General features: G+C 37.3%; 2 protein-coding genes across 5 annotated transcripts in view; one reads left to right on the top strand and one right to left on the bottom strand.

Annotated features, from left to right (window-relative positions):
• The window catches only part of SPAG17 (sperm associated antigen 17), a 220,660-nt gene extending 207,146 nt beyond the window's left edge, over positions 1 to 13,514 (top strand). Inside the window, exons 45-48 of the mRNA XM_059928865.1 lie at positions 5,578 to 5,762; positions 7,749 to 7,809; positions 10,545 to 10,689; positions 13,375 to 13,514. Of these exons, the coding sequence (XP_059784848.1) occupies positions 5,578 to 5,762; positions 7,749 to 7,809; positions 10,545 to 10,689; positions 13,375 to 13,514 (531 nt within the window). The remainder of the gene's footprint in view (positions 1 to 5,577; positions 5,763 to 7,748; positions 7,810 to 10,544; positions 10,690 to 13,374) is intronic.
• Positions 12,976 to 26,503, bottom strand: part of WDR3 (WD repeat domain 3) — a 58,767-nt gene continuing 45,239 nt past the window's right edge. For 2 of the 4 annotated variants that reach the window (XM_059928881.1, XM_059928900.1), the window contains exons 22-27: positions 25,903 to 25,995; positions 25,380 to 25,427; positions 24,662 to 24,705; positions 22,744 to 22,872; positions 21,243 to 21,336; positions 19,822 to 20,942 (exon numbers count right to left, since the gene is read on the bottom strand). In XM_059928881.1, coding sequence (XP_059784864.1) covers positions 20,787 to 20,942; positions 21,243 to 21,336; positions 22,744 to 22,872; positions 24,662 to 24,705; positions 25,380 to 25,427; positions 25,903 to 25,995 — 564 coding nt within the window. In that variant the 3' untranslated portion in view covers positions 19,822 to 20,786. Of the gene's footprint in view, positions 13,628 to 19,821; positions 20,943 to 21,242; positions 21,337 to 22,743; positions 22,873 to 24,661; positions 24,706 to 25,379; positions 25,428 to 25,902; positions 25,996 to 26,503 lie in introns of those variants that run through there. The other 2 variants (XM_059928910.1, XM_059928891.1) reach the window with 2 other exon arrangements.

The following is a 26,503-nucleotide window of genomic DNA, read 5'->3' as shown; positions in this document are numbered from 1 at the left end:
TGCCTGAGGGTTCCCTTTTCTCCACATCCTCGCCAACACTTGTTATTTGTTGTCTTTTCAATGATAGCCATTCTGACAGGTGTGAGGCAGTATCTCACTGTGGTTTTGATTGGCATTTACCTGCTGATTAGTTACTGCTGAGCATCTTTTCATGTGTCTGTTGGCCATCTGTATGTCTTCTTTGAAAAAAGTCTATTGAGGTCCTGTGGCCAGTTTTTAATTGGGTTGTTTGGCTTTTTGATGTTGAGTTGTTTGAGTTCTTTGTATGTTTTTATGCTAAGCATCTGTTCATGTTGTCTGTTGGCCATCTTTATGTCTTTGATAAAAATCTTACTCAGGTCCTCTGACCATTTTTTAATTGGGTTGTTTGGTTTTTTGATGTTAAGCTGTTTGAGTTTTTTGTATATTTTGGTTATTAACCCCTTATCAGATATATTGTTTGCAAATATCTTTTCCCATTCAGTAGTCTGTCTTTTCATTTTATTGATAGTTTCCTTCATGGTGCAAAAAGTTTTTTAGTTTGATGTAGTCTCATTTGTTTATTTTTGCTTTTGTTTCCCTTGTGTGAGGAAACAGATCCAAAAAAAGTTACTAAGATTGACGGCAAAGAGCGTATTGCTTATGTTTTATTCTAGTTTTATGGTTTCGGGTCTTACATTTAAGTATTGAATACATTTTGAGTATTTTTGTATATGGTGTGAGAAAGTAGTCCAGTTTGATTATTTTGCGTGGAGCTGTCCTGTTTTCCCAACACCATTTATTGAAAAGGCTATCTTTTTCCCATTGTAATTCTTGCCTCCTTAGTCATAGATTGACTAACCATAAAAGCATGGGTTTATTTCTGAGCTCTCTATTCTGTTCCATTGATCTATGTGTCTCTTTTTATGCCAGTACCATACTGTTTTGATTACCATAGCTCTGTAGTGTAGTTTGAAATCAGAGAGCATGATACCTCCAGCTCTGTTCTTTCTCAAGATTGCTTTTGTGTTTCCATACAAATTTTAGAATTAAATCATCTAGTTATATTTGATCTGGTTCTGTGAAAATTGCCTTTGGTATTTTGATTGGGATTGCATCAAATCTGTAGATTGCCTTGGATAGTATGGTCATTTTAACAATATTCTTTCAATCCATGAGTACAGTATATTTTTCCATTTATTTGTGTCATCTTCAATTTCTTTTGTCAGTGCCTTATAGTTTTCAGAGTACAAGTCTTTTACCTCTTTGTTTACATTTATTCCTAGGTATTTTATTCTTTTTGATGCAATTGTAAATGGGATTGTTTACTTAATTTCTCTTTCTGATAGTTAATTATTAGTGTGTAAAAATGCAACAGATACAGATATCTGTATATTAATTTTGTAACATTCAACTTCACTGAATTAAGTTATCAGTCCTATTAGTGCGTGATTTTTTCTAGATTCTACCAGTAACATTTTATTATACTTGCTTTATCACATATCTATCCTTATATCTATCCATTAATCCATCTTGTTTTGGGTGCACTTCAAAGTAAGTTGCAGAGATTACTACATTTATCCCTAAATATTCTAACATACATATCACTAAGTAGAGTTCAATATTTGTTTATATTTTTCCTTTGATATATAATATACATACATACAATAAAGTGCACAAATTTTAAGCATCTATTTGCTAAGTTTTGATAAATGCATATACTCATGTAACTCAAATTTTTATTAAGATATGGATCATTACCAAGTTCTAATAGTTTTTTGGTAACATCTTTAGGATTCTTTATATATAGTATCATGTCATCTGCAAATAGTGACAGTTTAACTGCTTCCATTCCAATTTGGAGTCCTTTTATTTTGTTTTCTTGTCTGATTGCTGTGGCTAAAACTTCCAGTACTATGTTGAATCAAAGTGGCAGGAGTGGGCATCCTTTTCTTGTTCCTGATCTTAGAGGAAATGCTTTCAGCTTTTTATCATTGAGTATGATGTTAACTGTGGGCTTGTTATATATGGCCTTTATTATGTTGAGGCATGTTGCCTCTATACTCACTCTGTTAAGAGTTTTTATCATAAACGTAGATGTTGAATTTTGCCAAAAGCTTTTTTGCATCTTTTGAGATGATCATATAATTTGATATACCACTTGATCCTGATGTTTGAGTGTTTTAATGTATTTCTGAATATGGTTTCCTAATACTTTATTGAAGATTTTTATATCTATGTTTATCAGTGATATTGATATATAATTTTCTTTTTGTGGTATCTTTGTCTGGTTCTGGCATCAGATTTATGCCAGCCTCATAGAATGAGTTCAGAAGCATTCCTTCCTCTTCAACTTTCTGGAACAGTTTGAGAATGATAGGTGCTACCTCTTCTTTAAATGTGTGGTAGAATTCACCTGTGAAGCCATCTGATCCTGCACTTTTGTTGGGATTTTTAAAATTACTGATTAAGTTTCATTACTGGTAATCAATCTGTTCATATTTTTTATTTCTTCTTAATTCAGTCTTAGGAGATTATGTTTCTAGAAATTTATCCATTTCTTCTAGGTTGTCCATTTTATTGGCATATAATTGTTTGTAGTAATCTCTCATGGTCCTTTTTATTTCTGTGGTGTTGGTTGTAACTTCTCTTTCATTTCTGAATTTATTTATTTGGGCTCTCTCTCTCTCTTTTCTTGATGAGTCTGGCTAAAGGCTTGTTTTGTTTATCTTTTCAAAGAACTAGCTCTTAGTTTCATTGGTCTTTGTATTGGTTTTTTGGTCTATATTTCACTTATTTCCATTCTCATCTTTATTATTTCTTTCCTTCTCCTAACTTTGGGTTTTGTTTATTCTTCTCTTTCTAATTCCTTTAGATGTAAGGTTAGGTTGTTTATTTGAGATTTTTCTTATTTCCTGAGTTAAGCTTGTATTGCTATAAACTTCCCTCTTAGAACAGCTTTTGCTGTGTCCCATAGGTTTGGATCATTGTGTGGTTGTTATCTGTCTTTAGGTATTTTTTCCTGTTTGATTTCTGCAGTGATCCATTGGTTGTTTAGTAGCATGTTGTTTAGCCTCTACATGTTTGTGCTTTCTGCAGTTTTTTCCTGGTAGTTGATTTCTAATCTCATAGTGTTGTGGTTGGAAAAGATGCTTGATATGATTTCAGTATTCTCAATTTCATTAAGACTTGTTTTGTGGCCTATTATGTGATCTATCCTGGAGAATGTTCCATGTACACTTTAAAAGAATGTGTATTCTGCTGTTCAGGGATGAAATGTTCTGTATGTATCTATTAAGTCCATCCACTATAACTTGTCATATAGGCCAGTGTTTCCTTATTGATTTTCTGTCTGGATGATCTGTCCATTGATGTAAGTGGGGTATTAAAGTTGCCTACTATTATTATATATTATTATGTAACTGTGAATTTCTCCCTTTATGTCTGTTAATATTTGTTTATGTATTTAGGTGCTCCTATGTTGTGTTCATATGTATTTACAATTGTTATATCTTCTTGTTGGACTGATCCCTTCATCATTATATAATGTCCTTCTGTGTCTCTTGTTACAGTCTTTGTTTTAATATCTACTTTTTCTGATATAAGTATTGCTACCTGGGCTTTCTTTTTGTTTTCAGTTACATGGAATGCCTTTTCCCATCCCTTCACTTTCAGTCTGTGTGTGTCTTTAGATATGAAGTGAGTCTCTTGTAAGCAACATATATATGGGTCTTGATTTTTATCCATTAAGCCACTCTCTGTCTTTTGATTGGAGCATTTAGACCATTTACATTAAAGTAATTATTGATAGGTATGTACTTATAGACCTTTGTTAATTGTTTTCATGTTTTTGTAGTTCTTTTTTGTTCCTTCTTCTTTTAGACTCTTCCCTTGTGATTTGATTACTATCTTTAGTGTCATGTTTGGATTCCTTTCTCTTTTTTGTGTGTGTATCTATTACAGGTTTTTGGTTTGTGGCTATCATGAGGTTCATATATAACAACATATAATCATGTGTATGATTATTTTAAGTTGATAATCTCCTAAGTTTGAATAAATTCTAACAACTCTTCATCTTCCCCCCACACACATTTATTGTTTTTGATGTCATATTTTACATCTTTTTGTTTTGAGTATCCCTTAACTACTCATTGTGGATATATATAATTTTATGCATTTGTCCTTTGACCTTCTGTCCTGCTGGCTTTATAAGTGGTTGATCTACTACCTTTACTGTAGTAGTTTGCCTTTACCAGTGAATTTTTTCCTTGCATAATTTTTGTATGTCTAGTTGTGGCCTTTTCTTTTCTGTTTAGAGAAGTCCCTTTAGCATTTCTTGTAAAGCCAGTTTAGTGGCGCTGAACTGTCTTAGCTTTTGTTTGTCTGTAAAACTGTTTATCTCTCTTTCAAACATGCATGGTAACCTTAACAGGTAGAATATTCTTGGTTGTATGTTTTTCCCTTTCATCACTTTGAATATATCATGCCACTCCCTTCTAGTCTGCACAATTTCTGCTGAAAAGTCAGCTGATGGCCTTATGGTATTCTCTTGTACATAACTAGTTGCTATTCTCTTGCTTCTTTAACATTCTCTCTTTATCTTTAATTTTTGCCATTTTAATTGCCATTTTAATTTCATTTAATGTGTCATGGTGTGGACATTTTTGAGTTAATTCTGTTTGGGACTCTCTATGCTTCCTGGACCTGAATGTCTCTTTTCTTTCCCAGGTTAGGGAAGTTTTCAGCTATTATTTCTTCAAGTAAATTCTCTGCCCCTTTCTCTCTCCATCTGGGTCCCCTATTTGCAAATGTTAGTATGCTTGATATTGTCCCAGAGGTCTCTTAAACTGTCTTCATTTTTTTAAATTGTTTTTTCTTTTTTCTGTTCAGTTTAGGTGATTTTTTACTACTGTCTGATCCATTCCTCTGATCCATTGCTGATCGATTCCTCTGTATCATCTAATCTACTGTTGATTCCTTCTAGTGCAGTTTTTATTTCACTTATTGTATTCTTCAGCTCTGGTTTTTCATTTTTCTAACTTTTTATTGAAATTTTCACCATATTCATTCATTCTTCTCCTGAGTTTAGTGAGCATCTTTATGATCATTATCTTGACTCTTTATTGGCTGGATTGCTTACCTCCACTTTGTTTAGTTCTTTTTCTGAGGTTATGTGTTGTTCCTTTGTTTGGAACATATTCTTCTGTCTCCTCATTTTTCCCAGTTCTCTGTGTTTATTTCTAATAATGGTTACATTGCCCAATCTTGGAGAAGTAGCCTCATGTAGGAGATGTCCCATGGGCCCAGCAGCATGCTCCCCTCTGGTCACCAGAGCTGTGTAGTCAAGGGGTGCCCTTATGTGGGCTGCAGGTGCCTTTCTTTTGTGGTAGGTCCTACTACTGTGGGCATGCTGGGGGCAAAGCTGGCTTTGGCTTGGTTGGCTGCAAGGCCTTGCCTTGTGCAGTGGCTGTAGGCTGGCTGGAGGGCGGGGTAAGCTTCTTGCATGCTTTGCTGCATGGTCTAGTCGGGGGATGTGTTGGGTCAGAGTCTTTTTATTATCTTGGGAATGCAAAATAGAACCATTTTGTTATGCTTTATTGCTTTTTTTCTCAATGCAAGGTGCAAGATTCTGTTGGAGGAAGAGTGAAAACATCCTCTGTTGCATCTGCTGCCATTAATAATGTAAATTCATCCCCCTTTGGATTCCATCTTCTCCCACCCTCAGTGACGTTTGGAGTGCTCGAAGAAGGACACACCTATGCAACCACTGTAAAGCTCAAGAATGTTGGAGTGGACTTCTGCAGGTGAGGCCAAGGCTCCAAGTGTATGCTCAGATCACCTTCCCCTACTCTGTGACTTTTCTTTGGTTGCCAACATCAGTGAATGTTTATTGAACTGAATTGTAATTACACCTGAACTCTTGAATCTTAACATCATTCATTCAATCATTTACTCACTAATTCATCCATTCATTCATTATTCAAAATATTAGTACTTACCAAGCCTCAACTATAGAGTAGGTATTTCATTGCCTTTCCATTAATTTTTATCCATACTTTGGTTAGAAGCACCTCAAGACCTGATCTGTACTAGCAAAAAATGAAAGGGAAGTTGTACAAGTGTTACAATAACTAATACACAAAACAATAACTAATGCACAAAACTTGAAAGTCTATTTCTCAAATCTACCACCAACTATATATAATACCAGCTAACATTGGTTGGCACTTTGTGATCTAAACATGATTTTAATTACATTAATTCTGCATAATTGAGGCAAAAAGGAAAAAAAAATTAACCCTTACTCATCAGGGTCGTTTTGACTCTGATGATGTGACTTGGAATTATAAACAAGTACCTTAACTCACAGCCTGTACTCCAAATAGGAACTATACTGTATCTGGCATTAAGTTACAAGAAAGTCACCTTAGCCCTTCATTTTCAGATCAAAACCAATAGAATTTTAGAGTGTGTAGAACCTTAGAGACTATTATATAAAGGAACAAACTGAGTAACTTGTTTTAAGGTCTTGTAGGCTACAGCAAGGGTAGATCTCAGATCTCCTGAGTACCAGCTCATTGGAGCACCTTGCTTTATCAACACAGCTGTGGTCACTGCTTCTTCTGGGAGATCAGTCCTTCTCACTGGGTCAATATACCATGTTTCTATGCCAAGACAACTCCCAATCACAAAATCTCCTCTATACTATTTTGAATTAAGCTTCAGGATTATTTCGAGTTTTTTCCCCCGTAAAAATGGGATACATGTTTATTTCAAGTGTGGAGTTATTCTCAGGGTCAGTAGCAAGTTTGAGAATGTTTGTGATTCTAAATTCAGGATTGGAAGTCAGATGGAGCAAAGCTACAGGAGCATCTGATTGATTGAAAAGATCACCGTCCCATTTAATTGAGGTGAATTCTCAACTTCAGGAATCACATTTACTTCCTCACAAACAACCTGTTGAGGGACCCAAGCCGCCAGATCAGACATTATTGTTTTTTTAGGTTGTTGCCACAAAGTGGGTGGGGAGAAATGGAGAGTCAACCTCAAACGAATTAAAACCACCCATGCAGACCCTGTGTGTCCAGTACAGAATTTTAGTTTTATAGATTTCAATCCTCAGCTTGTTCAACTCAGCCACCACAGGGCAGACAGCAAAGTGGCTGGTAGAGGGAGTGGGGTAGATGGAGGTAGGCTTCCCTTGGCATTTTAATTTACTCCAGGTCTTTAACCTTCAGGCAGAACCCACAAACCACAGGAAGAGGAAGAGATCAATAGGCACCACGTGTGAGCACCGGGCTTTTCAAGTTAACCAACATTTTCTGAGCCTTTTCTGTTTCTCTTCTCCCCAAACTTGCAAACCCCATACCACGGCAGAGAAAGACTGTCTCCCATGCTCCGCTGCTTTCCAAAGGAGCCTTTATTCTTCAGCTTAATGACCTGGCAGTCAGTATGTGTGTTCACGCTGGCAGCTACGCGGCAGTGCACGCGCCAGCCAAACCTTCGCCACCTTCTGCCCAGACCCGAGCTGCTCGTCAGCATCCGATAACAAAGGGTTGAAACTCAGGTTGGAGTCAGTTTGACGCCGATGAAAACTGTTGGAAAGGCAGTTGTGAAACAGGCCCCAGATTCTTTTTCCAACTGGATATTAGGTTGTTTTTCTACTAGTCTGGACCCCTTGCTCCTGTGTAGGGAATATTAACACCTTCCTGATTTTATTACTTCCCAGTTCATTCGTGCTCATGTTTTTCATTATGGCATCAATTTATTCCCATCTTTTTTCCTGGTAGGTTTAGGGTGAAGCAGCCCCCACCCAGCACAGGACTGAAAGTGACTTACAAACCTGGCCCTGTAAGTCCTATGTGCTATCTGTTGTGTGTGTCCATGTGTGTGCATACAAATATATATATGTTTCCAGTCAAGTGATGTTTAAGTCGTTCTACCTGTTTCAGTTTAAACCATGTTTAAGTCTACTTTTTCTAGTATCATAAACAAAAGTTCGACATCTGGCTTGATGTCACTTACTTCATCTAACAACCATGAACAGATCTGTTGGTAAACAGAGTTAAACTTCCAGCTATGGAACCATTTCTGAAGTTCACTTCACTTGTCCCAATACTGCAGTTCTATACAATTGTCTGAAAATACCTTTTAAAACATAAATACGATTTAACATGCACTTGGTAAACTGATTACCTAAAGATATCCTGTGACAAATCCTTCTGCAAAGTGAAAACTCACTTGAAAAACAAATATTTCATTGTTTAGATTTTATGTAAATCTGGTTTGTTCTCTTGGTATTTGTCAGAGAATATTATTTAATAACATATTAAGAAATAGTAGTATATTTAAAGTCACCATCTGTCTCATTTCTCCAAAAATCTCTGAAAATACAAATTTTAAAATGTCAACCTGTTCTGATTTTATTTGATACATTCCCCCAAATAGGGTGTTTAGTATAAAATGTGTATACTGCCACTTACTTCAAATTAGAATTTCAGAAGTGTAGTATGTTATAAACAAAAGGTTGTCTCAAAAGATAATAAAATCACACTTTCAATCTTAACTTTTATTTCTTGGTCAGTATATCGTCTTGCTGCTTTAACACACCTTTCATTTCAGTCGACAAGCTTTGAGTTCCTCTCATATGCCAGTGATAGTGCCAGGGTACAGGGGATGTTAAAGATGAGTGAGACACATAAGGAGCTTACAGAGCAGGACACATGGTGGGCACTCGAGAGATGTGTGATTGAGTGACAGATGATGTGAGGAAGTCTGGTAGATACATGAACCATTCGTCACAGATGGGGACTGGGAACTCATGGGAGTTCCCAGAGATTCCCAAAGGCTCATGGGAACTCTGAGCAAGGGCGTTCAGTCCCATAAGCAGCACACAGTGCTCACTGAATCCCAAGATCTTAAAGCAGCCACAGTTGTTATACGTTGACACAGAAGCATCGGTTGGCTATAGTGCAAAGAAAGTTGGCTTCTTGTCCTGACTATGCTACCAAGCAGCTCAGTGATGTTTTTGGTTAATTAATCCTCTGCACCTTGCTTTCCTTGTCTATAAAAGGAGCAGCTTAGACTGATGATTTCTTAGCCCTCTTCCAGCTCCAGTATCTTATGATCTATATAAAATTGTAGTATGCAGGCTGCAATTTCCAAACAGAAATACATTTTGGGATTAGATCCACTAATTCATGAGTACCTCTCCGAAACAATTCATCATTGTACTGTGTCAAAATTTCAGAATCTTCACAACATAAAGCAAAAACACAGTTAAAGCAAGCTTTTCTCCCACTGTTCTGGGAAGTTAGCAAATCTTTTTCATTTAAAGTAGGGATTAGCCAAAAGCCAAACGACTGCTGGATGAACCTTTATACGTACTAAAAACCCAGCTTGTATTCTTTGAAGCTCACTCTATACTGTTTGTTATTTATTTATTTATTTTTCTTTTTGATAGTAGGTTTTGGCTCTGGCAAAGAATGTAACCTCTAGACTTCTCCATATCTAAATCTCACCACTGTTCAGCTTGGTTCGTTGCCAACACTGAATGAATGCACTCCAAGCCTGGGTAAACCTGTGTGATAACAGTCCTCCAGCTGCCCTTGTGCAGAATGTCGTCATTCCCCAGCCCTGCTCTGGTTGTTGGGCTTGGAGGGCTAAGGGCCCGGGTCTCAGAACAGAGCTGTTGGATACTCTCCAGTGTGCAGATAGACACTCACAAGCACACTGTTGAAAAAACTGAAACATTCTTCAATTCTATCATTTATAAAACTCTATTGAAGAAAAAAAATTCCATTCGTACCTAACTGCTTTCCATGTGGTAGTTTCTTCTGATTTATTTTTTCCAGATAACTGTTCTCAAGTCTGCTTTTTAACCCACCTCCTAGAGAGGCAGCTTAGAAACATAAACAACTCTTTCTTTCCTGGCTAGTGTTCTTTTCAAGGAGCAAGGCAAGAAGCCTATTCCTTGCTGTGTTTCTTCTTCTTTATATATCAGGTTTCTTTTTTGCTGGTACAAACCTCTTCCATGTAGCTTTCAGATCTAAGCAGTTTGGCATTTAAACTAATTCTGTCTCCCTCTACTGGCTTTGCCACGTTGCAGGTCCTACATTAGGAATACTATAAACCAAGGGGCAGGGCAGGGGAATTGTGGGATTCACCCAGTCTCTTAGATTAAATTTAAGATGAAACATATTTATCTTAGATTAAATTTATCTTTATCTACAAGGATGACAATAAATAGAAACTTGCTACTGATATTCAAGAAATAGCACAGTTACAGACATCATGAAAGTTTGCCCTCCAGCATCCTGGCATTTAGTTTCCTTATGCTTTTTCCTAAATAGCACCTGATGTTCTCCTTCAGCAATTTTTCCTGGGCCCCGCTTACTCAATGGAATTCAACCTAACTAATCCATGAAGTAATTCTTCTAAATGCTAGAACAGCAATATTCATTTGTGCCAAATTTATAGATGAGGAAACAAGATTAGAGAGTTTGAGTAACTTGCCCACAGTCATGTTAAAAATCAAGATTTGAACTCATACATGTCTGATTCTAAAGCTACATTGTGTCTTATAGGTGGCAGCTGGTTTGCAGGCAGAACTGAAAGTGGAGTTATTTGCCATGGCTGTTGGAGAGGATGGTGCCAAGGGATCAGCACACATCTTTCACAATATAGAGATTATGACTGAGCATGATGTCCTGTTCTTACCTGTGGAAGCAAATATCCTTTAAAGTTCAATTTGAGTGGTCATATATAGTGCAAAAATTACATTTGAGCAAGGAGAATACAAAAGTCAAGATGCTATTTTCTAATCCCCTCACATCTGCACTCTGTAGCTTCATTTATTCTATTTTTAAAACCATAGAGTTAAATTTCTTAGGACAAAGACTTGTATCTTCATTCATCTTTGAAAGCATCTAGCAAAGTGCTAACATAGTACATGTGACTGTAAGTTGGATAAATCTCAATATTATTGGCCGTCTATGGGGTATCAGACAATCAGAATTTTTTAAAAAAGCAATTCTTTGTCATAAAAATAAAAAACAACTTGTAATCTTGTTGGGGGATAGGAGATACCTTATTATAGAAGTTGAATGGATATACACTGAATTACAATACATTCCTTCATACTGGTGTCTCTTGCAGATAGAATATACAGATATCGAGAACGTATTATATGCAAGGTACTGTATGAAATATTTTATCAAATATAAAAATGAAAATTGGACTCTATCCTAAAAGACTTACATAGTCTGGTAGCAGAAATAAAGTTTTCACACTTGATTCCTATATTGTACTCCAACAGCATGAATCATATACTACTTTGTGTTACAGTTATATCTATTTGATATTTGAGCTGGGTCTTATAGAATGCAAAAACTTTTGATGAAAGGAAACTTAAAATAGGATGAACAAAAGTGTAGCAATAGGAAGTCTCCAGGTGTTCAGGAGGGGAAGCAGGGAGTTCAACTTGTTGAGAGATTAGTAATATAGTGGGAAAGTTGGTTGGAATCAAGTTATGGGAGATTTTGAATCCTTGGCTTGACTTTATTATATAAGCAACAGTGAATCATTGAAATTCTGATCCAGTGGGTGATATAATCAGCATATCTTTATAAAAATGAATCCAGTGTTATTGTACAGGATATGCTGAAGGAGAAGAGCTACTGGATATGCAAGGAACCATTGGAAGGCTACATCAACAGGCCAAGTGTAAGGATAAGAACTATAGTGTGGCAACTATAGTTGGGAAAGAGGGACGTGGATGAAAGACATTTGCCAGGGGGTACTGTAAAATCTAAGGTGGGACCCATTGAGAAAAGGATGTAAGAGGACATAAGAGTTCACCTGAAAGGTTTGGGGCTCAGGTAATGAAACATGGAGATTCAGGAGTGGATCTCAATTGAGGAGTCAGAGCTGGAGATATAATAATTTTAAGTGTCAGCTACAGAGGTGATGATAGAAGGTATGGGGAAGGAGAAGAAATTTGGAGTCTGTTTAGGGAGCAGGAGAAAAAAAGAGGCGCCAGTGGAGACAGAAGAAGCAATTAGCAAGACATGAAATATCTCAAAGAATTTCAAGGAAACTATGGACACAGTTGAAAGATGCTATAGAGATATCAAGGAGACTTCGGATTTAAATAGAATCACTAGATTTGGTTGGGACAAAAACCAAACTGCAGAACGTGAGGAATGGCTGGGTGTTAAGAAAGCAGAAATATTGAGTATGGATACATTTTCAATTTATTATTAAAGGAAAGAGCAAGAGTATATGGTACCTGAGAGAGTACCTCAGGGAGGCAACAGAGAAAAGGAGAGATTTTCAGTTTAGTGTGTTTGTGGGCTGGAAAGGGTAGAGCAGAAGAGAAACATTAGAAATATGAATGAGAGGACTGAACCAGCAGTATCCAAAAGAGGGCAAGAGAATAATCAAGAACGGAGCTGAAGTGTTAGTCTTGGCAAGGGAGAGAACAAAGGTGGCTAAGGATCCAGACATTCTGAGGTGAAAGAAATTTAGGGGAACTTGTGTCAGATGACCTTGATTTCGATAGAAATGGAGTTGGATTCATTTGTTCATTCTTTCAAAGATCATAAGTTTTTCTAATGTGCTAGGCATTGGGGATACAGCAATGAACGAGACACAAATTTCTGCCTTTATGTAAACTGAACATTCCAGTGGGAGGACAGACAGTAGACAAAAGAAGTGAAACATGGACTACAATGGTGATAAGTACAAGGGAGAAAATGTAAAGTAGGAAAGGAAGTATAGGGAGTATTAAGGATTGCAGTTTATAGCAGGGTGGTCACGAAAGACCTCACTGGGAACAATTTTCCCCACTCTGGGAATTAAATCAAGTCCTCTTAAATCCTCTTCACACAAGTTATTAGATGCTGATCCAGACTAACTGAATCCCTGTGGCTGATCACAGCAATTAAATAATTTTGCATTTATGTTAATAAAATTTCTATTTCCTTGCTTATAGAGACCATCTGTCAGGCACAGAGAGAGGGGAAAAGAGTTTTATTAAATCCTTACTCTACTTCCAATGACAACAATGATAGTTCATAGTCCATTTCCCAAGGCCTGTCCCCCTGCCCCTCCCCACCAAAAAACCATGAAATCTGGATGTTGATGTGGTCTGGGACCTGGTTATGGTGATTGATGGCACCTATAGAAAGGCCAGTCACCCTTAGCAGAAAACATACTCTAGGGGGAACAGAAGAAATTACAGGAGATCAATAGCCATCCTTCATCCCCTAAACCTGGTGTGTAGAATTTGCATTAGACAGAAAATACCTAAAATTGAGCTAAATGTGCTAGAGATTCTAATTCTAAAATGTTATCTGAGTTTGCATATACAAATCATTTGTTCATGAAAATAACAGTCCTTAATGGGTATTTTACCAGTTTTAACAAGCAGCAATTATGATAAGAGACCAAAAGATTTTCCCCAGGGAAAAGAAAATCCTATGGTCCAGAAGATTTCTACAGTTTCTTCCTCTGCACTTGGAGTCTTCACGTCTCGTAAAGTTTCTCCACATTAGGTGTTAGGTAAGTAACAAATTTGTAATTTGATTGTCATCCATTCAAACTTGAGGCCTTAGACCTTGCATTTGTTCCCATCTTCATACAGCCAGCAACCAATGAGCCACTTAGTCTGGTGGAATGAAAATATTTGTTTTTAAATATTATAACAACTACCCCTTCATAGTCATAAACTATCTAATCCTCATACTATCTACAAGATAGATATTTTTCCCACTTTATAAATAAGGAAACTGAGGCTGAGAGAATCTTGAAGAAGTAAAAATCTAACCTACTTCAATGTGATTCTAAAGTTCACTCTTTCAAGTGCTATTTTTGATGTTGATCGGACTCTCCAAAAAGCAAGGGTACAAACACAAACAGCAGGATGCCCTTTTGGACTTGAGAATTTAGTTAGGCCAGTGGTTCTTAAATTTTTTGGACTCAAGACTCCTCATGTATTCTTAAAGATTATTGAGGACCCCAAAAACCTTTCATTTATGTGGGTCATATTTATCAGTATTTACCAAATTAGAATTAAAACTTGGAAAAACTTATAATTTATTAAAAAAATAAACCCAGTATATTACCATAAATAAGTTGTTAATGAAAAATAACTTTTCCAAACAAAAATTAATAAGAAGGGGAGTATTACATTTTTGCAAATCTTTTCAATGTCTGGCTTAATAGGACATAGCTGGATTCTCACATCTGCTCTGTATTCAATCTGTCACCATATCACACATCACATAGTCTCTGGAAAACTCCACTGTACGCTCATGAGAGAAAAAGGCAAATAGCATCTTGCATTAGTTTCCTAGGGCTGCTGTAATAAATCTGTGTTTGTGTCTCGAGGCTGCCATAACAAAGTACCACAGACCAGGTGGCTTAAAACAATAGATATTTACTCTCTTGCAGTTTGGGGGGCCAGATATTTGAAATCGAGGTGTCAGCAGGGTTGGTTCCTTCTGGAGGCTCTGAGGGAGAATTTGTTCTATGCCTCTTTCCTAATTTCTGGTGGTTGCCAGCAGTCCTTGGTGTTCCTTAGCTTATAACTCACTCTGATCTCTGCCTCTGTCCCCAATGGCATTCTTCCCTGTGTATTTCTGTATGTCTCTCCTTATAAGAACAATAGTCATTGGTTTTAGGGGCTACTCTAATCTTGAATGACCTCATCTTAACTCGATTGCATCTGTAAAGACCCTATTTACAAATAAGATCGCATTCATAAGTCCTGGTAGACATGAGTTTTGTGGGGATAAACTCAGTACAGTCCACCTTCTGGTTCCCCAAAATTCATACCCATCTCACGTGCAAAATGCACTCACTCTATCCCAATATTCCCCAAAGTCTTCACCTCTCATGGTGTCCTCTCCATCTATGGACTTGTGAAACTAGAAACAAGTTGTCAGCTTGCAAAATAGCATAAGAAGACAGTCCCATTTTAAAAGGAGAAAATGGAAAGAATAAAGGAGTCACCGATTTAAGTGTTTGCAGTGCAGAGGGGCAGATTTCCTAAGGTTTCAAAACCTGAGCATAATTGTGTCTTGATCTGCCCTCTGGGCCAGAGGCTTCATCAGCACCCCCCTCTAGACCCACAGATGCCTTGTGGGCCCCACCCTCTCAGTTGTTAGCCTGGGATACAGTCTTATCCTCTGGGCAGCCCATTTCCTGCTTACAGAAGCCCAGAAGTCTGGCAGCCTTCCTTCATTTCTTGTCTCTGTTCCCCATGCCAAGCAGGCAGTTTTTGCTAATGGAACATTCTCAAAAGCCATCAGTCTTCGTGGATGTCAAGGAGATCCACGCCATTAGACGTGAGGGTTCTCCACAGGTCCTTCCTGGATAGTCTCACCTCTGTTCCTAGCTTCTGCTGAGATGGTTGATTATACTCATGGTCACAAACCTAATTTCTCCACTAGGTTTTCCAGCTGCACCCTTGATGAACTCTCCAGAGCATGCCTTAGCATTCCCTGCAATATGGACAGGCTGTGAATTTTCCAAATCATCATGTTCAGGTTCCTTTTCGCTGACCATTTCCTTCCTCGGTTTATCTCTTTCCTCTTGTATTTTACTATAAGCAGCAAGAAACCAGGACACATCTTCCATGTTTTGCTTGGAAACGTCAGCTGGAAATCTAATTTCATTGTTTATAAGTTCTACTTTTTACCCAAAAGCAGAACACAATTCAGCCAAGTTTTCTGCCACTTCGTAACAAGGATCACTTCCTCCACTGTCCAATAACATGTTCTTCATTTCCATCTGAGGTCTTAGCAAAAGCACCTTTAATGTTCATATTTATACCAACATTCTGTTCATGATGTAGGAATTCTCTAAGACGCTTGAAGTGTTCTTTACTTTCCCCATCACTTCCTTCTGAACCCTCACCAAAAGTGCTTTTACTGTTCATTATCTCTACCAACAGTCTCCTCAAGGTAATCTAGACTTTCTTCTATCATGTAGCTCAAAATTCTTCCCGCTTTCACCCATTACTTGATTCCAAAGCCACTTCCATATTTTTAGGTATTTGCTATAGCAGTACCTCACTTCCTGATACCAACATTTGTTATCAGTTTCCTGAGGCTGCTGTAACAAATGACCACACTGGGTGGCTTAAAACAATGGATATTTATTCTCTTGCAGTTTAGGAGGTCTGAAACCAAGACCTAGTAGAGAGTTAGTTAGTTCCCTCTGGAAGCACTGAGGGAATTTGTTCCATGCCTCTCTCCTAGTTTCTGGTGGTAGAATCCTTGGTGTTCCTAGGGTTGTAGCTGCTGTCACTCCAATCCCAATCTCTGCCTCTGCTGTCCCATGGCCTCCCTCCCTGTGTGTCCTCACATGGCATTCTTTTTTTTTTTTAATTTTAATTTTACTGGAGTATAGTTGATGTACAATGTTGTGTTAGTTTCAGGTGTACAGAAAAGTGATTAAGTTATACATATACATGTATTATTCTTTTTTAGATTCTTTTCTCATACAGGTCATCATACAACATTGAGTAGAGTTCCCTATGCTATACAGCAGGTCCTTGTTGGCCATCTACTTTATATATAGTAGTGTATGTATGTTTATCCCAAGCTCCTGATTTATCCCTCCCCGCCACATTTCCCCTTTGGAAACCATAAGTTTGTTTTGATATCTGTAAGTCTGTTTCTGTTTTGTAAATAAGTTCATTTATATCACTTTTAAATTAATTCCACATATGAGTGATATCGTATGATATTTGTCTTTCTCTGACTTACTTCATTTAGGATGATAATCTCTCGGTTCATCCATGTTGCTGCAAATGGCATTATTTCATTCTTTTTTACGGCTGAGTAATATTCCATTGTATGTATGTACCACATCTTCTTTATCCATTCATCATCTGTCAGTGGACTTTTAGGTTGCTTCCATGTCTTGGCTATTGTAAATAGTGCTGCAATGAACATTGGGGTGCATGTATCTTTTTGAATTATGGTTTTCTCCAGATATATGCCCGGGAGTGGGATTACTGGATCATATGGTAGTTCTATTTTTAGTCTTTTAAGGAACCTCCATACTGTTCTCCATAGTGGTGGTACCAACAGTGTAGGAGGGTTCCCTTTTCTCCACATCCTCTCCAGCATTTATTGTGTGTAGACTTTTTGATGATGGACATTCTGATTGATGTGAGGTAGTACCTCATTGTAGTTTTGATTCGCATTGCTCTGATAATTAGTGATGTTGAGCATCTTTTCATGTGCCTCGTGTTTGTTTTTTTTTAACGTAGAGCTGCATGAGCTGTTGTATAGTTTACAGATTAATCCCTTGTTGGTTGCTTCGTTTGAAGATATTTTCTCCCATTCTGGGGGCTGTCTCTTCATTTTGTTTATGGTTTCCTTTGTTGTGCAAAAGCTTTAAGTTTAATTAGGTCCCATTTGTTTATTTTTGTTTTTATTTTCCTTACTCTATTAGGTGGATCCAAAAAGATATTGCTGAGATTTATGTCAAAGGGTGTTGTCTATCTTCCCCTAAGAGTTTTATAGTGTCCGGCCTTACATTTAGGTCTTTGTCCATTTTGAGTTTATTTTTGGGTATGGTGTTAGAGAATGTTCTAATTTCATTCCTTTACATGTAGCTGTCCATCACATGGCATTCTTATAAAAGCAAATCATTGGATTTAATCTTATCTAGAATGACCTAATCTTAACTAATTATATTTGTAAAGATCCAAATTCCAAATAAGGTCACATTCATAGGCTCTGGGTGGACATGAATTCCTGGAGGACATTATTAAATTTATTGTTTTGAAATATTTTGAAATATTTTTGACCTTGTGGACTCCTCGGAAGAGTCTTCAGACCCCTAGGGGTCTTGGAATATACTTTGGGAACCACTGATTAAGATGTGATTTATCTCGGTTCTAGTCCATGCCTTTCAGAAGTTATCTTAAACTAAGTAGTGGTGAAGTTTGAAACTCTAGCTGGACAATTCTGAAAACTACAGAAGAGCTTTCAAATATTCATAATGTCTGTTGGCACCAATCTATCAAAAGTAATGACATGCTTCAAAATTGTGACTCATTGCTGAAGAAGCTCAGAACTCAATCAAGAATTGAGAGAAGTTAACTGAAACCTGAGTGCAAATATAGGATTCCTGTTACCCAAATCACATGAAAGAACTGGAAGAGGTATGATCTTTGAGTCCCCTATTGATATAGGAAATAGTTTTGAAAAAGGACTAAACATATCCTTATATGCTTCAGAAAGAATGACATGGGTTAATTTAGTCCCTATATCTCCTCTGTAGTCTCAAAATCTTGACCAGTAAGTAGGACTATTTCCTTAGCCTGTCTATGATGGTGACTGTAACATGAGTATGAATTACTGTTCCAGTAACCTTAGCCAACTAGAGATTAAACTGTCCCATAGCTATAAATAAATATCTTTTCAACCCTGGGAAGGTTTGGAAATAAGTAAAGAATGAATAAGCACTCAAAAAAAAAAAAAAAAAAAAGTAACAACATGAATGTACCTAATAGAAGAAATGTCTTAAGTGATGTTGTCTTTATGCCTCTTTGTTCATATTATCAGAGTTAATGAGATTAAAAGATGCCCAATGTACTTACTCATATTAGACATCTATTGTAAAGATTCTCTGTAATATCTGACAGATAACATTTTAGTCCATTTCTTTCCAATCTTATCTATGTATATATTGGAATCATTCTATAGGTTTATACCTTGTATGTCTCACACAGTAAAAGTAACATATTCTGTGTTTACTCTGAGCCAGTGGTAAGTACTTTATAATAACTTCAGTGTAGGTAGCATCATGCCATTTTGTAGATGAGTAATCTGAAACATAACCAGGTTAGGTAATTTGCTCTACAGAAGCTGTATTAGTTATCTATTGCTACGTAACAAATTACCCCAAAACTCAGTAAGCTTAAAGCAACAGACATTATGATCTCATAGCTTGTGTGGGTCAGGAATCCAGGCATAGAGCTGTTGGGTACTCTGGCTTAACTAGGGGTGAACCTGCTTTCAGTTCACTCAAGCAGTCGTTGGCAGGATGCAGCTTCTTACAGGCTGTTAGACTGAGGACCTCAGTCCCTCACTGGCTGTTGTCCGGAGATTGCCCTCAGGGCATCTCACAACATGGCAGCTTGTGTTTACCAGAGTGATCAAGAAGACCTGAGAGAGCACGAGCAAGGCAGAATTCAGGGTTTTATAACCTAACCTTGGAAGAGATATCCTATTACATTTGTTGTAGTCTATTCTTTAGAAGCAGGTCACTAGGTCCAGCCTACGCTTGGGTGGGTAGGGATTATACAAGGGCAGCTAGCACTCGGCCCTACCAAGGATCGGGCCAGTGACTGCGGTACACATCAGAGCTGCTCGCATCTCACAACCTCAGAAATAAAGAGATAGGACTTAGAATATAAGGTGATGTTATCCTTAAGAGCCTCAGTCCTATCTCAAAACTAAGGCTCTTAGATTATGAGGAAAGGGGATGGATTGTAGATACTGTTTGTAGGCCAGGTGGCTTCCTCCTAAGCTCCTGCCTGGTCTGGCCTGGAAAGGCTGCACTGATGGATAGGTGAGTAGAACCCTACATGCCAGTGACAGACACCACTGTCTCCTCGGTCACTGTCCTAGATGCTCTGCTAGACTTCTTTGGGATGAGATATGACTTATGATACTTGTCACAGAGAAACACTTTAATTAATACAATTACTACACTAAGCACCTAACTTCTAGCCAGGGAATCTCAAATTGTTAAGCATATACTTTGTATTAGGAGTATACCATCTAAGCTTATTTGAAATAAATATATATAGACATATGGAGATTTATTTATTTCTATTTTAAGTTAAGCTTAGATGGTATACTCCTAATAAACCATTCATGAGCCTCCTCTTTATGGCATTACAGGCTTCCATAGGTAACAATGCATCATTTGCAAGAGATTATTCATTAAATGGTTTCAGTACAAAGGATTGTATGTAGCCAATATCTGGCTAAACCAATAAATTCTGACTTAATGACTAGAAATTAGCTTGGCTTAGAATTTTTTTTTAAACTCACCTGTTAACCTCAAACCTTTAGGTAAGGAGTTTCAGATACTTTGACCAAAAGCTATATAGCTCAGTTACTTACTGTACATTTCACTTTATCTGAGGTAAGTTCCCCTTCTCTTTGATTAGTGCACAGCAAGGCATCTCTACTTGACTACTCTTTAATTAGAAACAACTACTTAGAGAAGTATAAACAGCAATTAATTAGGAGCTTTTTATACACAGATAAAACCACCTACAAGAGGTTAAGTTTAAAGAGGCTGTTCTAGATAACTTTTATGGTCCCTTTCAGTTCTGTAAGTCCAAGACTCTGCATTTATGGGCAGAGGGCAATCAGTTACATACCTGATTGTCTCAGTAGGCAGTAAAACCTAATACAGAGAGGCAACAAATTACCCAACAAATCTTCTGACATAAAAGAAATAAGGAAAACTTCTGAAATGTTAATTTCAACTCTAGTGAAACAAATACTTAATTTTAAAAAAGTTCTTTGCTTCCTGCTAGAAGGGAACAACTCCTGCAGGGCTTGCCATTCAGAGCACAGATTTTAAACTAGTCTGTGTTTCAGGCCAAGAAATGGAGCCCATACTGCTATGTTGGAATTCCCTCAGGCAAAGTTAGGAAACACATCCTAGGATCTTTCTTTTGCAACATGATAACCTCTTATTTATTTCAAAGATTACACCAACTCTACTGCTGCTTAGTTTGGAAGTCCTTTTCAAGAAAAAGTTGAAAAAGGCACCACATTTCAGTTCTAAGTCAATGTTAAAATCAGCTTCTCCCTCTTTTTCTTTTTCCTCTTCTTTTCTTCCAAGTGGCTGGTAGCATCAGCAAAAAACATAACTTCACTTTTTGCCTCACATTCCCTCTTGAGATAATCAAGACCTGCTAGGTTGAAGCCGATAACATCCTGAGAAAGAATACAAGAGAGATGAAATAAACTTCCTCTCAATTCAGTTCAATATCGCAGCATATGTGAGTCAGGGGAACCAAAGCTTCATGTGTTGTTACTCATCCTTCCCTAAGGTTCTTCCTGGTTTGTTTGTTTGTTTTCCTTATGTCTACTAGCTCCAACGAAAACCTCATCTTAAATACACATGCATGTCAGGTCAATATCACCAAAGACAGGGCATAGCACACTATGCTACTTGTAAGTAACATACACACTAGAATTTTCCCCTCCTTGTTCTGTCTCTACAAAGATACTTACCCGGACTTGGCTGACTTTTGAAATAGTTGTTTCCTTTAATTTTTCAATCACTGGCACAAGCATTTCGTTGCTAGTGATCTGGCCAAAGTGAATCCTAACAAAAATAAAACCAGGCATGTCACAAAGAAGGATAGTGGTTCTAGCTCTACCTATCCCTTCTAGAACTAGCAAACAGACAAAATGTCCAAAAAAAAATCATTTCGCCAATCATGGAAATACAGAAATGCTTCTAGGAAAAAAAACTAAAGAAGTTTCTTCCTACTATTCAGTTCTATCCAATAACAATTTTTAAAATACTATCCTAACATTCAACTCATTTGCAAAGCTGACTCTTTGCAATCTACCAGGTGGCCACAGATTTTGACAATGGTATTCTATGGAAAGATCAGAGGAAAATGAGCCTTCTAAGAATTGCTAACTCAAAGATTTATTAATATTTCAGCCATAAAAAAAGAGATGATCAAACTCTGACCTAGAGTACCAAGGTGCCCTTGATGATTCATGCTCCTTTAACCTCCACATTCACCCTCACCCTCAGTTGTGACCTGCCATATCTACCTGGTAGAGGTAGCACCCATCTACCATCCCAATATGCTAGAAATATTCACTGTGTTTCTCTTAGAATCAGTAACCCCAATTCAGTAGCACATATGCCATAGCAATAAAAAATAAACTGTAAATATGACAACAGAATAATATAAACATATCATTGTTCTTCATTTGCTACTATCCTGAAAGAAATAAAGGAATGAAGGGTTACTGATCATGAAAAAAGGCCAATTCACAAAATACACCTGTTTTCTTCTTTTTAACTATTTGGTATTGGCTGAGCAGTTTCTGTTTTCCTAATAGCATTTTAAGGAATGTTCAAATTTGCCTCTATTCCTGTCCTCTGATATAACAGCCTGAGACTGGGGGACAGAGTGGGAGATAAGAATATATTACGCCTTTGTAAATATATTTTCCCTCTGTTACATACTAATAAGAATTCTTCCTAGAATATAATCTAATGAACATTTTCTTTATGTTTCTTAGTTCCCTCCAAATATGCCCCTATTCTTCTATTTGTACTTGTAGAGACCTGGGAAATAAACTGACTACTCCTTAAAATGCTGTTATGAAAACAAAACCATTTAGTTTAAACTCAGTAGTCAAAAAGAAACACTGAGGCAGACTGGCCATTCAGAGATGGGCTTTCGGCAAACTGACTAGAAACGGAGCTGCTACCTTAGACTGTAACCTGGAGACCTCTGCCTGCCTGAGCATCCTTAGCAACATAGTACCTCATGCTACTTAAAGAGTTGGGTCATCACTATCTGCGTTTTACGAGCAAGACTGATTCCAAAAGATAAGAATTATGTCAGGCAGCACTGAAATTCCCAACAGTCTCTGAAATGGGAACATCACATTTCTTAATCCCAAAGCATGGACAGCTTCAGGTGAGGCACTACTGGAGCAGTTATGCGGATGAGACATGATATACTTTTGGAAAGGACGTTACCTGAGGAGAAAGAAGAGGCACCTACATAGAAGTTCAACATCAGAACCCAGCTGGATGAATTCATTAAAGAGCTTAAGAATGTCTGGGATGTAAGAGAAAGGCAGCACAAGCAGAGATTCTTCCAGCTCACTGAAGAGGAAAAAATAAACATTAAAAATGCCACGTTTCTTAACATGGTCAATTTAAAAATCTTTTCCTCTCCTATTTTTTTCTTCTACTTTTATACTTGAGTAGATCTTACCCATCCAGAGTTAAACATACATCTGTATTATGAATGGTTCTCTCTTTTCAACATTTTGGTTTTTTATATTTAGTATTTTAACCTACTTGATGCATTCTGGTCCATGGCATGGTAGGAGAATCTTTTTTTTTTTCAGATAACCAATTTCTTTAAAGCCTTTTGTTGTATATCCCATCTTTACATGATACTTCTTTTACCATTTATTGAGTCCTTCTATATCATAGAGTGTTCTAGGGCTTTAGAGTCTGTTTTGATAACTGATTCTGACAACAATCCTGTACTGTTTTAATTTTGCATTTTTACAGTTTTTTAATCTAGGAGAACAGCTCCCTCTTGTTCTGGTTTTGGTTTGTTTTACTTTTCTTGAGCTAGTTCTATTATTTCATCAATTCCAACTAGAACTCTCAAGAGGATTTCAATTGGGATCACAAACCTACAGATTAGTTTAAGAAAAACCAAATCTTTAAAACACAGAATCTTCCCATCTAGGAATACATCGTACCTCCATTACTCTAAATTTTCTTTTACATTTCTCTAGCAAAGTTTCATTATCTTAGATAGGTCCTGTTTGTTTCTTGTATGGGATATATTCAGATATTGTGATTTGTTATTAAAAAATGATAACTCAGTAGATCAAACTCAGATATTATTCCAAAAATGAATGACAAAAGATATAAAAAAATTCTTTAAAAAATGGTAAGAGAAACAACTATAAAGCACAAGAAAGGGAAAGTAAAAATTCACAGGAAAAAATACAAATGGCCAACAAATATAATAAAATTTTAACTTTGTTAATTAAAAAGGAAAATAACACAGTACCACCTTTTGCCTCTCAAACCAGCAAAGAACTTTTTTTTTTTTTTTTGAAGGGAGATTTTTTTTTTTTTTAATTAATTAATTAATTTATTTTTATGGCTGTGTTGGGTCTTCGTTTCTGTGCAAGGGCTTTCTCTAGTTGTGGCAAGCGGGGGCCACTCTTCATCGTGGTGCGCGGGCCTCTCACTATCGCGGCCTCTCTTGCTGTGGAGCACAGGCTCCAGACGCGCAGTCTCAGTAATTGTGGCTCACGGGCCCAGCTGCTCCGCGGCATGTGGGATCTTCCCAGACCAGGGCTCGAACCCGTGTCCCCTGCATTGGCAGGCAGATTCTCAACCACTGCGCCACCAGGGAAGCCCCAAAGAACTTTTTAAAAGCTGGTAAAAGTCATTACAGGCACTCTGACAGTAATTAAGCAACATAATAATTCAATGATGTGTTTTTGAAGAATATTACTAAAGTGAGCAAGTGCTCAGGAAATATTCTGTGAAAAAGGACAGGATATAAAAATGTATACATATGATTCCAACTGTGTATGTACACAGAAAATAAGCCAAAGGAAATATACAACAAAAAATGTTAACAGTTGGTACCTGTGACTGAATTATAGATGATTTCATTACCTAGGATATAAAGTAGCACTGCCCTTCATTTGTCCTTTTAAAAACTATTCAATATCTCCCTTCATATTTTAGGAGGAACCTTCTAGTTCTAATTCAAAAAGAACATTATAATGAATTATTTTCCATCAAAATTTTGACATAGTTAAGCCTCTAAAGAAGATAACCATCAATTATAATGTCTGTTTATCTCATGTTCGGTAAATGGTATTAGCTGTAATAACTGTGCACTGGCACTCACCTTGACTTGATTCCTTTAAAAATCTCCAACACATAAGCTGAAGGCTATAAAGGAAGTGTGACAGCATTAGTGATACTCTTGATTTCTTAACTGAAGCTCTCTAATTTCCATCTCCTAAAAACCAGGGATATCTCTCCTTCTTATGAGAAACTGTTCTAAAAATGGCACTACATGCATGGGCTTAGACTGAGTCAGATCTGGGTTCACAATCCAGCTCTGCCACTTATCAACTATGTTCCCTTCAATCTGTAAGTCAGAACGGTCTCCTATCTATAAAATGAAGACACACTGACTCACATTACTATTGTGATGAATGAAACATGCAAGTAAAGTATTGAGTAATTAAAGATCACTAAAAGCATACATTGTCCCAGTATTCTCCCTCTCTCCTCTTTTATCTGACTAATTTATATCAACTTTTCCTCCAAAAACTTCAGTTTCAATGAATAGAATCTTCAGAGGGCTGTGGATACTAAACATAAATAAGCACTAAAAAAAGAATGCCAGTCCAGTCCAACCAGAAAGGATGACCTGAAGTTACACTAAAATGGTCCTTTTGAAATACAAAATGTCTTAGAGGATTCCAGCATTCAAGAGATTTTTAATGACAAAGTATTTCCCAATACGTCTATTCTAAAATCATAATGCCTCTTCACTTCCTCTCTTGTGCCTGAAAGTAACCTTAGAATAACCAAGGGGAAACCATTAGTCTACTCACAGAGATACTGCCATAAGCCATCAGGATGGGGTTGATGGGAAGAGGAACCTATGAAGAAATTATTAAATCAAGTCATTAAAAAACAAGCCTTTGATAGTGCTTATCACAGGCAGGGTCATAACAATATTTTACAGTTTTGAAAAGAGAGACCCTAAAAACTGACCCTAAAGAATTATTAAATTATTTAATAATAACTTTTAGTTTCAATAGTGCTTATTTATCAATGAGTCTGGGCAATACATTTCATCTAGAAATCCGAAATGTTTACCTGCCTCCCAAACGAAAGCAGGAATCTGAGTTTTTAACTCAATACAATAATCACCATGATCTCAAATTAACTATCCTTGGCTTTTTATTAAGACAAAGCCTCTCAATTCCTTCTTTCTAATGTTTGAATTAGAAAAGATTTTACTACATTTATCTCATTTCCTGAGTTAATAAATCCCCAAATGATGTTTTTTCCCTCAGGAATTGTCTCCATTTATAAATGTTTCTCAGACCGTAACTTAATGGACTGTCTTACCTCTTTCCCTGCAGCTTTACAAATGGCTTTGTGTTCTCTCATTTTTGCAGTTTCTTCTCGGTACAGCTCAATAGCCTCCATGATCCTCTCAGCCTACACAGATGATGGCAAAGGACAGAAATCATCACAACAAACTCACCATCCCACAACACTGCAAATGGAAGGCCTGATGAAAAGTTACCAAATGAAATTGCTTGAATCAGTTTAATAAAGATGTGCCAACAGTGTGCCAAACAGCATTCAAAGATGTCTTCGGGTTTTGTTTTGTTTTGTTTTAAATTTTACTTATTTTTGGCTGCGTTAGGTCTTTGTTGCTGCGCACAGGCTTTCTCTAGTTGTGGCAAGTGGGGGCTACTCTTCTTTGCGGTGCGCAGGCTTCTCATTGCAGTGGCTTCTCTTGTTGCGGAGCATAGGCTCTAAGTCTGTGAACTCAGTAGTCGCAGCACACGGGCTTAGTTGCAGCATGCAGGCCCTAGAGCATGCAGGCTTCAGTAGTTGCAGCACATGGGTTCAGCAGTTGTGGCTCGTGGGCTCTAGAGCGCAGGCTCAGTAGTCGTGGTGCATGGGCTTCGTTGTTCCATAGCATGTGGGATCTTCCCAG

The sequence above is a fragment of the Balaenoptera ricei genome, chromosome 1 (assembly GCF_028023285.1).
Source record: "Balaenoptera ricei isolate mBalRic1 chromosome 1, mBalRic1.hap2, whole genome shotgun sequence".
In the NCBI taxonomy this organism is placed as follows: Eukaryota; Metazoa; Chordata; class Mammalia; order Artiodactyla; family Balaenopteridae; genus Balaenoptera; species Balaenoptera ricei.
Note: the sequence above shows the minus strand (reverse complement) of the source record. Positions and strands in the feature narration are given on the sequence as shown.